Genomic DNA, 14,995 nt, shown 5'->3' with positions numbered 1-14,995 from the left:
TTATTAGTATGTATTAATTTTATAATTTAAATGACTAGTCAATTTTACGCCAAATATTTGTACAAATTGTATTACCCTCCCTGCCCCTCCATCTCCATTTTTAAGTTTATTTAATATTCTTTTTTCTAAAAACCACGTTTGTCTATTGACTGTCTATTTTATATAAGCTTGGTAATTCAGGGTCCCCGATTTTTGTCCAAATTCCTATTTACTTTTTTTATAATATATATATATATATATAAATATATATATTTATTTAAAATATAATTAATAATAAATAAATACTAAACGTGTAAATAATATACGTCTCTTCCTATATTACGTGTAAAATAATATACAATAGATACATATACATATATCACCATAATATATGTACAATATACAATATATATATATTCCATTTAAATTACGGAGAATATCTTTCGTGAGCCTTAGTTATTGTCATATTATTACAATATCATCTTTTGCATCTGTTGATAACACACATCCTAATTACATAATATTATATAACAATACACTACGGCCGTTTAGTGTGTACCACTTTGTTTGTTTCTAAAGGATCTAACGAGCGGTGCTTAATTAATAATTTGAATTTAAGAACAATTTTATTTATCTGTGTTGTATTCAAAGTTAAATGCACATCGAGTATATATATATTTATATATTATATGAACGTACATCATACGTGTCTGTATGTGTTTATAAAAATATATATATTTACATAAATATTATTATTATTATTATTATTATGATTATTATTATTATTATTATTATGTCTATAGGTCTGTAATTTTGTACCAAATAGATCGAATAAAATATGAAAAACTCGGTACAATATATTGGTGTTAATAATTTATATTGGTATTTATGTTATACATCATTAATAATATTAAAACTCCAATGAAAGCCACAGTCGTCTGCAATTCAATCTGAAGGAAAGGTACCGGTTTCGGACCAAATACGTTTCAAAGTTCTTCCGTTGTTGCCAATCAGCGCCATATCGTGTTCGTAGTAAAAAATCATGATTCTACGGAAACAAAAATAAATATATATATAATTATTGTTATCAAATCGTTTTTTATGCCATTTGTTCAACAGACACTTAATTTAAGAATTATAATAGTAGTAATAATATATATTGGTAGCAACAGTCTATGCGATTTACCTACATGGTATCAAAATATGCACAATATCAAAGTTTAGCTATTTTTTATGGAGTGGTGGATATAATAATAAGAACCCAGCTGTAAGCATGAACATCGACATCACTAAATAATTTTGATATTTTCTGCATCTTGAAACATGTTTTAGTAAATGTTATAAATAATAAACAACTGTAACAAAACCGTAAATCAAATAATACAAAATTCTTGGTATAATCGCACATAGTATAATATACTACCCAAACAATAATAAAAGTTGTGATAAATAATTAGTTTTTGTGGATATTTTTTGAAAACGCGTGTGACGTGTCCATCTATATTTTATAATATCATGCGAATAACATTTGACGAATTACACTTTCAAACATAGGTATCATGATAGATATTGAGCGCGTCTCACAGTCTTATCACTGACCGTATATAAGCGAACGTCAGTGGTATAATTTAGAACAGCAAGTAAAATCAATTAATATAATTGTTTGCATAAATCGCCTACAGCGGAGGTATGAAGGTGAGAACTACTCTCGTGTATAGTGTGTTATAACGTAGTATTATATTACTGTTGTGTTATACAGAACAGATAGTCGGACGTTGTGACAAGTACCCAAGTTAATAATATGCATAGGTAGATATCAACGCGTCACAGTATATTGAATAATCGTTACGAGAGCAAATAGAGCGATAAATCGAAATAAGAAAAAAATACTTATATGTTAAGTTGTGTTAATCGTTTATGTAATAATATTCACTAAATAGTGTACCCAACGGTAATATCGTACGACATTACATTTATCACTGTTATCAGTATTATCATAATAGGTTAAATATTTACCATCATACTCGTTAAATATTTATTTATATGTACTTATAATGATTTGATAATTTCCAAGACATATTTTGAAACCCACTTATTTTATGATACGCAATGATATTGTGTTATACGTGTATCGTGTATCGTGTAGATTATTGGCTTTACGGACATCATCTTTAAGGTGTTGAAAATAACCCTTCGAAAATATATTTTATGGTTAGGCCAGAGGTATCGTCGTTCTGTGAATGCTCATTACCGAGTATTTAAAATACAATTAAATATTATTATTAGCATGATATTATGTGTAAATGTCACAGATAAAACTCATTTTTATCTGTGTGTCAGTAAAGTATAAAATAAATGTACGATAATTAACAATTTTAATACATATCAAACCTCGCATTACCCTAGAATAATATCCATAACTAATCAATGAATAATACATCCAAGATCTAAATAATATGAGTTTTTCAACCACAATCTATAAGAAATGTATGCCCGAAAATTTAAATTTTAAATGGATTGTCTGCTGACGAAAAAACATAATTTAAATGTATTATACTGACGTGTCATGGTCTGACAATAATGTTTTATGGCGATACGGTACTTATGGAACAAATTGTATAATGTACATGATAGATAATTTAATAGTAGAACTTTTTTTTTATGTTCCTACAGTTTTGTATAAATTTCCTCTAATTGTATAATTTGTCTACCTGTATAGTGTTTTGACTATACCTACTATAATATTATTGTATACTGCTAAAATAAATCTTATATGCACTTCAAATTTTACCATTAAAATTCAAATAATATATAACAAACTCTCCAATCTCCATACAAGATAATAAAAAAAATAATATTTTGACTATCAATAATATTCGAAACTGTGTTATATCTAACATAATATACTCTTCCGTTTAGAAAATCACACTAATAATTATTTTACCAAGTATAGAAAAGCCAAAAACACCTGGCCACTTCACACAGACTTATAACATTAGGTTGTTGCCTACCTTATTAGTTATTATTGATAAACATTTTGAAAATATTCTCGGCATACGATTCCACCTATATTATCCATTATAAGACCTTAATATATTGATAGACTAGCCCTGTCTATATAACTATTACATTGTGCGCCGTGATTCATTATAGAGAGTGTGATTATGACTGACCGATGTGCACCATGCACGAACGCGGCTATATATATTATTATTATATATAATTAAACTCAAGTTATATAGCGTATACTACTACCAGCGCCCTCTGGATCATGAATACGATTTAAATTAACAGGACCTGTCTACAAGTAAAAACTTCTAATCGAATACAGATTTGTATTTAAACACTGCAGTTCTGCTATTAAATTCATTCTACAATAATTGTTCATTTAATCCACAGGTTTATCGATATGATATCTTCTGCGTTTGAAAATAGACAATACTAAGCCAGACTAGATATTTTTTGATATTATATTAGAGTTTGATTAAATATTGTGGTATAATGATATAGTATTGGAAAACATTCAAAAATATTTTTTTTTAATTAATTAAGGTCGTAGTCAGTCGTATAATATCTGACTCGTACGTCTATTTACAATAGTTTCTTTGTCGCTAAAAATCGACTTTTTTATCGACAATATCAACAATGTTATAGTTGTGGTAGAATCTATTAATTGACTTTTAGATTCTAAATTGTACGACGAAATGAAAATTAGTACGTGTTCATTCGTTAATCACGGTTAACTGATCGCACATCACCCGTTTATTAACTCAATATAATATTATGAGCCAGCTTTTTTTATAAACTATAAATTACACTCAATTTGTTTCTTATGATTTTTATTATGTACTTACCTAATTGTTAAATTTAAATATTTATAATTATACTATGTGTTTTTAAAAACAAAATAAAAAATTAACTGCATATTTTTAAGCATAATATTTTGATGATTTTGACTGTAAATTTCGATAATTTTAAGTGCAACAAGTCTCGAACCCTAGGGTTATTTAACAATTGTTTTATATTTCAATACTCAATAAAAACAACTGCCCTCGACATGTGTATATCAATCAGTCAAAAATATCTTTGTTGAAAATATTACTAATAGATAATAACGATCCGTAGAATCTTGATAATTATTCCTGCAGCAGCTGTTATTGTTTAATCAAAGTATTTATTTTTTTAATCATGACGTAAACAAAGAAGTATACCATAAAATTAATTTTCTAAACAAAATGTATGAAAGGAGATGTCTTATTTGATCCGACGGATTGTCGAGAGTATAAAATATAATACATTTATCTAGATCAGGTACTAATTATTTTATCATGGACTAAATTTTTGTCATCTTCGTTTCATAAGTAGGTATTGGTTACCTGGACTTGTGAATTCCGAGCGCGTTTTGCAGATAATCACTGATGGCTGCCACGTATCGTTCGATAACCCCTTCGTCCATTGCCATACCTGGCTGCAGCGATCCTCTGGTCAGGTTCATCACGATGCAAGGATCGGTCGATCCGGAAAAATCAAACTCCTGTCCGGATCGCAGTTGACCCATGATCACCTAAAATTTGAGACAATTACAAAATAACACAATAAATATACATACTATACTTTTAGTACCTATGTAATACTTAATATAATATTATTTAATGCAATAAAAATGTTTTATATATTTTAAAAATGCAAAACCTTGCCGACAAAATTATAGTGTCTTCGGTTAATAAAAATCAATATGCACATAAAAGACCATTTTTTACTAATTAAATGTTTGGTGTTCTAGACATTCTAGTTGTTCTACCGGTACGGTGCATTTCGTCGACCAATTGATATTGTGTTTCCCATCGAATCGTATTATTTCGATATAAAATAGGCATATCATTAATTAATAACTGGTTTAAATTAAAAACTAAAAAAAAAAAAAAAAAAAAATACTGACTTATTTTATACATTTTATATTTCCAGGTTTCAATCTGTAAACCATTTTTGTTTTTATTTTTTAAACTAAGTTCATAATATATTAACTTTGTCAATCTTTCCACACTTCATTTCAACTCTTTCATTTTTACAATTAACCGCATGTTTCCAGTTTTTAATGGTTATAAACCATTTTTATAATATCGCTTATTGAGCTATTATACAGTCTATACATAAAATATACATAATAATATATTACCCACTCATGAATTAATATAATATATTATAATGCATTATATTATTATACAACATAAACGCGACGAGATTTCTCGTACGTTTCCTAATCGTGTGTTACGTACACAATAAACATAATAATAGTATATTGTTATAAGTATATACTATTGTTAACCTACCTATCGATCGGCCGCGGCGCTTTGAATACAGATAGGTAGATTACGTAAAACAAAAAAAAATTAATAATCAGTCGAGTTCATTGACAATATAGTAGGTAATAATTATTATTGTTTTCGGTGACAACAACTATAATAGGTGAATATGGCAGTGAAAGTTTACGACAGTAGAAGGGACATGTTGTGGGAGAGAATAATAATAATAATAATATATTATTATGCGACGACAACGTCTATAAAAGTGTATAAATTACATACATAATAATCTTATTATTTATTATCATTTTATTATAACTAAACGTGTCGTGAAATACAACCACAATAGTCCAAGCCTTAAACTAACAGGTTTAAAATACATATATATATATATACAAGTAAATGGTATATAGTTCATTAGTCCTAAAGAAAATTGTATCACTTAAACTTGGTCGCATTATTATTTACAAAATGATAATATAACAACGGTCGACGATTTATCTTATTTAAGAATATCTTTTATAAGTATGTGTAATAATATATAAGTACTAGATAATACCCCGATACGTATGTTGCAACTCTTATCAAAAATATTATGTATTTTTAATAATATCCGTCAAACGTATTTTTCTTTTTTTTTTTTTAACTATACCATTCAATATTTATACATAACCAACGTTACACTATACACGAAAAGTGAAGTTATCACCTACTTAGTATTAAACCATCAGCATTATCTTGATTTGGTCATTTTCAGATAAGTATAGTGTTTAAAATTATAATCTTCAATAATTATCCAAAGTATCCTCATTAAAATGCATTAAAAGTTAAAAATAAAATAATACTTGTATGCTCGAAAGTTACTTAAAATTGTTTTAAAAAAATATGAAAAATTAATAATTCGTGTATAATAAAATAGGTATACAGTTATTAATTACACATATCCAACTTTCAAATGCCAGATTAAACATATAATGAATAATACCGTGAAAAATAAATACACGCGAACAATATGTATAAACTGTGTAGGTATAAATCCCCGATAAATATCTATGTTATTTACACAACTATATTTTTCACAACAAAATTGTGCGTAGGTTTATTCTAAAATATAATAGACCAATACAAATAAATGTCTTAACATGGTTAAGTAAATACGTATACAATGTACGTAGTTACATATTAGTTAGTAATATGCAAAAGACATAATTTTCTAGTTTAATTAAGTGTTAGTATATATATATATAACCCATCAAGTTAAAATTGTAGTTTTTGGTTTTAATTAAAAAATAGGCTAATACTATATAATGATAGTAATAATACCGTAAATTCTGTAATATTTATCGATAAAATAATGTTATTTATAAACTATAGTATTTAAAAACACTCTACAGAAGATTTGCGCATTAATTTAAAATTAGATGAATTTTTTTTAAATAAAGTTTATCCAATATTTTTTATCCAAATTAATTAAATGTATTATTTTTTAGCTATTAACTTATAACATATAACGATATATTGTTCAATAAACTGAAGTATAAATTTAATTATTTTTTTTTAGTTATCATTAATTTACTTAAATTATTTAACTAATACACATATTGAGCGTTATGAATATTTACCTTTTTGGGCCGGTCGAACAGCGCGCATAGGAAGTCAGAAGTACCAGACAGAAAGCCTTCGGGCACCTGGCTGGCTGCCAAATTTGTGTCAATAGTGTAACTCATATTATTTTTGAATATTATTACGCTTTATTCGCAAAAACACCACCTATAATGACTCATATAATAATAATATTATATTATAGTACGTGTATAATATTACTTTATGGTACAATAATGTCGATAACGCATGACAAAACGGTCACTAATTTATAATATAATAATATTTTAATGAGCGTTATGATTGTATAACTGGTGCGCGCGGACCAACAACACTGCTCTTGACCCCAAAAAATGCCGTTCATGCAGTGTTTTTTCTTATTTTTTTACATATTATGATTATGTAAAAGCAGTTTTTATTGTCATGCTTTTGACACATCACGAAATCGTCCACATATACAGATATTACATTTACTATGATAAATGTGCGGGATGGGGTGAACCCCCGCACCACTATAATTGATAAGCAATCAAAAGAAAATGTTTTACCCTTTTCACTACTTGTAGAAAAAATGCACACATTTTTTAAAACATAATATATTCAATTATTATTCATATATAATATTCTATCTATAGTTGAAATTTACATTAAAAAAAAAAAAACTATTACTCTGCCTAATTATTAGTAAATTTCAGTATTTTATAAAACTAGGTATATTAATTTGGATGTAAATAGCGAAGCTCTTGCATTATTATATTTTTTCTCTTATGTGTCAATTATGTTTATTTGGAAATAAATTATCTTACATGATTGTAATATATAATATGTATAACACTATACTTAAAATAATCAAATGTATACACAATTATAGTAATAACCCTAGGTATGCGAAACGATTAATACCATTAACATGATATTATGGACGTTTAATTATATTTTGATTAATAAATATAATATATTTTATAAAATTAAATGTTTCCAAACTTGTTATTGTACTACAACAAATACCGACACTTTCTCACAAGCTGCTGGATTCCAATGTGGCCTGCAGCTTATATTGACTATTCAAGTTAAGTTATATAAGTTATACACTCATACTACATATTTATATTTAGGTTTTTGGCTAATGTTTGCAGTTTTTAAGTGGATGACAAATTTTAATGAGTTCTAAGTTTCATACAAGCGATTTTAGTTTTAAATATATTTTTTTATAAAATAAATAAAATAATTACATGAGTAAATGGTGACTTATAATAGTTGAATAAGTTATTTTTTTTTTTTTTTGAAACCTATCTAAATATACAGGACTAATTTTTTTTTATAAACACTTCGTCTCATTATAATATTACGATATAAAAGTATAAATTGTATACAACATATATGGCTAATGATAGTATTACAATACAAAAGTGTATATACCTAACATATATCTAACATCTATGGTTAATGACTATAATCAATATCCAATTTTGGCCAGAACTGTATAAAGTGAAATACAATGACGCGCGTTTATTGTTTTACAGTCGGTCCTTTTAAGACCTCATTAGCTCATATTGTACTTATTTATACTCAAGCTCAATTTAGTGTTTGAAGGAATTCGATCCAGCCTGGTTTCTATCAAAATAAACCTAAATTATAACAATTGTACCGACTTCCGTGGTTATCGATAGTATAGATAGTATCGATAGATCATAGCATATTGGAATTAATCATGAACTTTAATTTAAAGCGACTTAAAAGTCAAAAACTTTTTTTGAAATTTAAGCTTTCAAAATTAGATTTTTCAACTCTGAATACCAATAATTTTAATAATATTGAAATAAAAAAAATATTGTTATCAAATAAATAGGTTAGTTCTTATGATTGACAAAAGATTGATACTTTTTAACTAAAAATATAATAATAATTAATATTTTTGTAGTACTGACAGTACTGTAGTGTGTTATTTCAATATATACTTGCACATGCGGGAGTCCTACAGTTTTAATTAACACACAATCACAACCATTGATTACTTATTATATATAATATGTATACATACATTTACATGACCAACACGAACGCATATAGAAAAAAACTTATATTGAACTACTTAACACTTTAACAGTCAATATGCAATGCAACACATAATTTATATCATCAAAAACTGTTAAATAACATTAAGCCAAACATAATATATTATTTCACTAAGTCCATGTGATAGCCGGCTTACAGTATGACCATCGCGTAATACTCGGCGTTGGCTACGAAATATTATATAAGCTTCACACAATTTGTTTTTCAAAATTTACCTACGTATATTAATGACTTACATGCTAAAAAATATATTTTATTTTAATATTAATAGCTGTCTATAGTACCTATTTGACACTGATTATATTATTTTTGTGGTTGAGTCAATTTAGGTTCAGTACTTCTAACTGGTAAGAAACGCGATCGTATTTTTCAGTACATTATGTATCACACGGTATCTATATCAGGCCACGAGAGAGTATAACACACTGTGAATACAAATAGGTTATCGTTTGCTATAATTTTTTTTTTTTTATAAAATAATTACTTCCTACTACCACTCACGGGCACAAATATTTAACTATTATTGCCTTACTGAACACGCTTTTTAAGGCGTTTTGTATAGGCAAACAATTAAGAGTTCGATTCAACGAGTGACGAATCGATGTTGGTGCTGCCGACTGAAACTGTCATACGGCGTAAGCATACCACAATTTATTCTACCGATAATAAAACTCCAGTTCACGATACTATAATTACTATAGTGATGATCACCAAAATTAACAAAATTATAATAATATTATAATACGAATAAAACGTGCCTGTGATGGGCTGAGATCATATGTATTTATATAATAAACGGGTCAAACGATTTCAGCTCAATTAAAAAAAGCCTCCAAACATTGTAATGAGTTTTATATTTTCAATGATATTTTGAAGATAATAAACACCTAATACCTTTTACATTATAGTAAATTTTAACTTAACGGGAATTTATAATACATCACTGTGCAATACGCGAATAAAATACATGTCTTCAGACGCTTATCGCGGATGAGTGAGTCCATGCTCAACTATTGTTTATAAGTCAAGACCGAATTTATATGCATTTTAAGTTTTAAATTGTGCGCTTAAAATGCACAAAATATTTAAATATGTCAAATAATTTTTGAAGATTACAGGTATTTATTTATTGTATAAAGTTATGAAACCGAAACATTAATCATGAAAAAAACGATTATATCAATAAACTACAATACTAAATACAATGTATTTTATGATAGTGATAAAAAAAATATAAAATTTAAACGTTATTGGAAAAACAATAAGTAGCGATGATATTTTCTTTATTGATTTATAACGACACTTTGTAATAATGTGTTTGTACGTGGAAAAACTTCGTTCCACGTTAACGCTCTTTATAGGTAGGTGCATATTTAAAACTCGGCAACATTTCCAGGGAAAAATGTTGGATAGAAGAATTCTCTAAATAAACATTTTCATCTTGGTGTATTTTAAAAACTTATTTTAAAATTAGCAAGTTTTTATTTTTTTTAATAATTTTATAACTTTATTTTTAATCAATAGGCTATTTTCATCTTCAGAAAGATTATTGATATGATTTGTAACTTGCTCAAAAATTGCTGAATCATCTAAGAGTAGCAAACCTGAAGTCTCAAGCTTTTTAATACTTTCAACTATAATCAAAACTTTATAGTTTTTAATGCTTTTGACATATACTTGTAGATTTTGAATAAAATGTTTAAAATGTTCGAAATTATTTGCATAAAATATTGACGATTTAAAAAATTATAAGTTATAGTTATTGACTTTGGTTTCAATAATAATTCAATATAAAACAATAAACAAATATTATTTTTTTATCGTATATGGGTTTTTTTTATGCACATCTATAAATATAACAACACGGAGATAACGGGATAAAAAGCATCGCAGCTCACATATCACTATCTGCTGTCACAGTAGAATCTCAAAGCATAACACGCTGTGCCTAGTGCATTCGCATTGTAGTGTTACTGCAACATCCGTCTTCTACGTCGCGCTGTTTTACCGACGGATTTTTATATTATTGTTTCTCATTTTTTGTACGTCGCGTTTGCCATTTTACCTTCCATACAACATTCGCACCGAACCACAGCCTGTGATGTAGTTACTCGTTCTACTCGTCTCCATCCATGCGTTGTACAGTGCTTCACGTTTATCTTTTTTCTATTCAGTGTCATACTCACACATCTGCTAATACATACCAGTGCGTTTTTTTATCGTTCACGTGCATCAGCTTTTCGTCGCGTATCGGCTAACTAGAATGTCGATGAAATGAGAATGTTTTTAAAATAAAATAAAACCAATGTATTTGTCAGCAAAGTGGATATATGTTATGGTTTGTGTCTAAAAACGGTTCTGTAAAGGTCGTCTTTTTTCCATACTATTCACATTTTGGGTAGTGAGCTACCTATGTGGTTACACGCATCACTCCGCGCAACCTTATATGCAGTTATGCACAATAATAATACGTCCGTATATTTTCCCTGCCGACAAGTTCACCAGACCGTGTGATCGTGACTTAGTCACACATAAAGATTCGTTCTCATTGGGTGGCTGAGTACGTGTCAACTTGGGAATATATTATTTATAGTATCTGGTAAATAGTTGTGTCATTGCAGCGCTGTTCATCAATCAGGGGCGGATCCAGGCCAAGATAACAGAGGGGGGAGCGATTTTTAAAGGGCACACATTAATTTTGATAAAGTATTTATTTAGGTACATACATATGTTACTTTACACAAACTCGTACAGAACAAAAAAAAAATTTTTGTAGTAGATAATAGTAATAAAAAAAGATATCACTATAATTTTGTTACCCTTGAAGTATAATTACGTCAAAAACTAAAATCAGGGACTTAAACTATTTTTTGAGAGAGAGAACGGAGGGGGGGAACGATCGCCCCAATCGCCCCCCTCTGGATCCGCCACTATCATCAATTACTGTACGCATTTGATATAATGACTATGCAACGTCATATTGACTATGTGTATTAAATTAAAACGTATCTTGCGCTAAGTATTTTCGATAATGTGTTTTCGATTCTCGCACCATACACAGTTATTTATCCTTTTATATTATTTTAACGATATTATAACATTGGCACATGTTATACTCGCACAAGCTTCAACGTGATTTGTAGCCGCTTGTCGTTTTATGACCACGCATGCGTGCTGTTTCACGTTGTTGCGATTATCACGAATTGCGAGTGTAGTCTAATAAACATCGCCTGTTGCAGTTCGATTTTCGAGCATGTCTGTCTGTCACCGAAATCACGTGCCCTCGGCGATGCGAACGTCGGTTACCATGTAATTATGTCACGCAATACGCTACATGCACTTGTACATAGATAGTACATGTATATATATATATATAATTCCGTGATATAATACTGTGTCACATAGTATTACGATTCGATAGATATATTAAATTATATAGTATATCCATCACCGTCACATTAGTCTTGGATAGATATATAAATATTTATTTTTATCAATATGGACCGCGATTCTTATAGTTTTAAAAATCATTTGTCATTTTGTCAAAATATCATATTTATATATTAATAACCACTTAATATATCACATAGATCCTATCACAATTTCTTTTTTTTCGTATATTAACTCGATTAGATTACAACTCACTCTTGTCTTTAACTCAAGTTTGCTTAATGATAATGGAGGTAAATAATTTAATTAGTGTACACCTTGCGCACACGATATAATATACGTTATACATTAATTATGTAAGTCGTAGCAAATCATTAATTTGCAAGAGCTACGTCGACACCAAACATGTATTCTCCTTGAACACTCAATTTTGAACTTATAAGAATCAATACACTGAAATGTATTCTGTACATGTCGATTGTTCACGTATAATTTAATTACTAGACATTAAAACTTTTTATATTAGATTTTAATATTTTAGTACGATTTTATTCGATAAGTGATCGGAAATAATTTCGGTGACTTATCACTATGTGCACATAATATACGTAATATATTATATATTATTTGACTACCCGAGTAATAAGATATACATACCTTTTTGCTTTATACAACCAATCATATTATTATACCCCTTTTCGACAAGATAAAATATACCTAATCTTGATTATAGTGACCACTAATACGATTTACCAAATCTAAATCTTTCTCCTCCATTATAAGTCACGACCCATGCGCTGGGTCACGCATAACTATACATTGTGACGTGCACTATAAGACGGATGAACTGAAAAGAGATCACAAAAAAATCACCAACGAGGTATAGTCAGTTTGAAACGATGATTCCTACACAATTGCACAAAACGTGCCAATAATACAGCAGACAAAAAACAATAGTGGACCAGCAACGACGTACGGTGTTTGTCTACTGTATAGTGTCACATAATACCATTTTTGAAGAGATATGATTATATAATTCCTGAGAAAAAAATATCAAACTGCCGTTGGTGCACGTCCGATATGCAGCAGGAACAAATGACTGCAGTATAATACTGTAATTAATTATTAGTTCCAGGAAAAAAAAATGATTTTATAAATTATAAAGTTAGAGCTAACATTATACAAATCTATAATTTTCGGTGGGGGAGGGAAATATAAATATAAAATATATCATACCAGAAAGGTATAATAGGTACATACACATTATATTGTATACAATCGAAATTTCGATAATATATATAATAGCGTCCAATTTATTACACGATAAATCGACAGTAAAATTGACAAAAAAAAAAAAATCGTACCCTATGCATAACTGCAAACATGTCATAGTTTTTATAACGTTAGTATTATTTGCATGGCTATAACTCACAATCGTGTAATCGTAAAATAGTTTTAATTTTATTAGCTATATTAGTTTTCTTTGACATTAATGTGCAGATCACTACTATACGTAGTATACTAGTATTATACCATCTAATTTTTTAGCTCATTTCATTGTTGAATTTGTATAATACTTATTATAATCTAAGATGGACATTCAACATTATTGTTTATTTAACTTTTATTCCCGTATTTAAATTTGCTTTTTTTTAAATTTTCGACAAAACTACACTATTTGTTCCGAAATTTTTCGGAACAGTACTATAATTATCACGATAAATGCTTCAATCATATTATGTAGAAATATAGTATTTACGTTTAAATATAATATCTAATTGACTATTAAGTAACTACTAGTATTCTGAATATTACGTTATTTTATTATTTACTTCAAGTAAGTAAAATTTATGTGCTATGACAATCAATCTTTCAGATTATGAAATAAAATCATGAATATTTTAATATGCACTGTTATGACTTAAAATACTTTAAGAAATAATAAAAAAAATACTTATGAAATATCTTAAACAATACGCATACAGTTAGGTTTTTGTAAACTATTTTATACTGAGTAAAAGATATAAATATTGATACTCGATACTATAGTAGTTTATTGTATTTATACGTATATACAACTTTATATCGATATTATACTACATACATAAATTACAATAACTTGATTACAATACTTTAATGCATACATAATATTTAAGTTCTTTTAGTAATATACTACTATGGTAACTCCTTTGCAAAAAATTGTTTTTAAACAAAACACATGTTGGTTTTTTGTACATTACCGATTTGTGTATTGACCTAACAAATTGTCACCAGCGCTCCTGTAAAAATATTTGTTTCTTTTGTTCAAAATCATTTAAATATGTTTAATGCAAGATTTGTTATATCCAGATGCATTTGGCATTAACCGGACGTATGCTTCCACCAGTGACATATTTACGAGAGGAGATTAGGGAGGTATATCTCTCCCTTTTTTACTTATATTTATATGGTTATAGTTGTGTGTTTTTTCCATTATCACCGGCTTGGTTTATATATATGAGGGTAAATTCTATAAAAATATAATGGAAAATTCTATGAATAAATTCAATAAAATATACGTCATGTATTTTACAGCTAATTCTTATGAAATATTGTTTATGTAAAATATAAAAATATTTTAAATCCAAAAATATTTAATTATTTAA

General features: G+C 27.9%; 1 protein-coding gene across 1 annotated transcript; it reads right to left on the bottom strand.

Annotated features, from left to right (window-relative positions):
• Positions 1–816: 816 nt before the first annotated feature.
• LOC113553129 (macrophage migration inhibitory factor-like) lies at positions 817–7,166 on the bottom strand. The gene is made up of 3 exons (XM_026956296.1): positions 6,905–7,166; positions 4,356–4,543; positions 817–1,027 (listed from the first exon to the last, which is right to left on the bottom strand). Exons 1-3 carry the CDS (start codon positions 7,007–7,009, stop codon positions 925–927), a joined length of 396 nt encoding a protein of 131 aa, XP_026812097.1. The 5' UTR covers positions 7,010–7,166; the 3' UTR covers positions 817–924.
• Between the last annotated feature and the right edge of the window lie 7,829 nt (positions 7,167–14,995).

The sequence above is a fragment of the Rhopalosiphum maidis genome, chromosome 2, assembly GCF_003676215.2.
Source record: "Rhopalosiphum maidis isolate BTI-1 chromosome 2, ASM367621v3, whole genome shotgun sequence".
Lineage (NCBI taxonomy): Eukaryota > Metazoa > Arthropoda > Insecta > Hemiptera > Aphididae > Rhopalosiphum > Rhopalosiphum maidis.
This window is presented reverse-complemented; position numbering and strand designations above follow the sequence as displayed.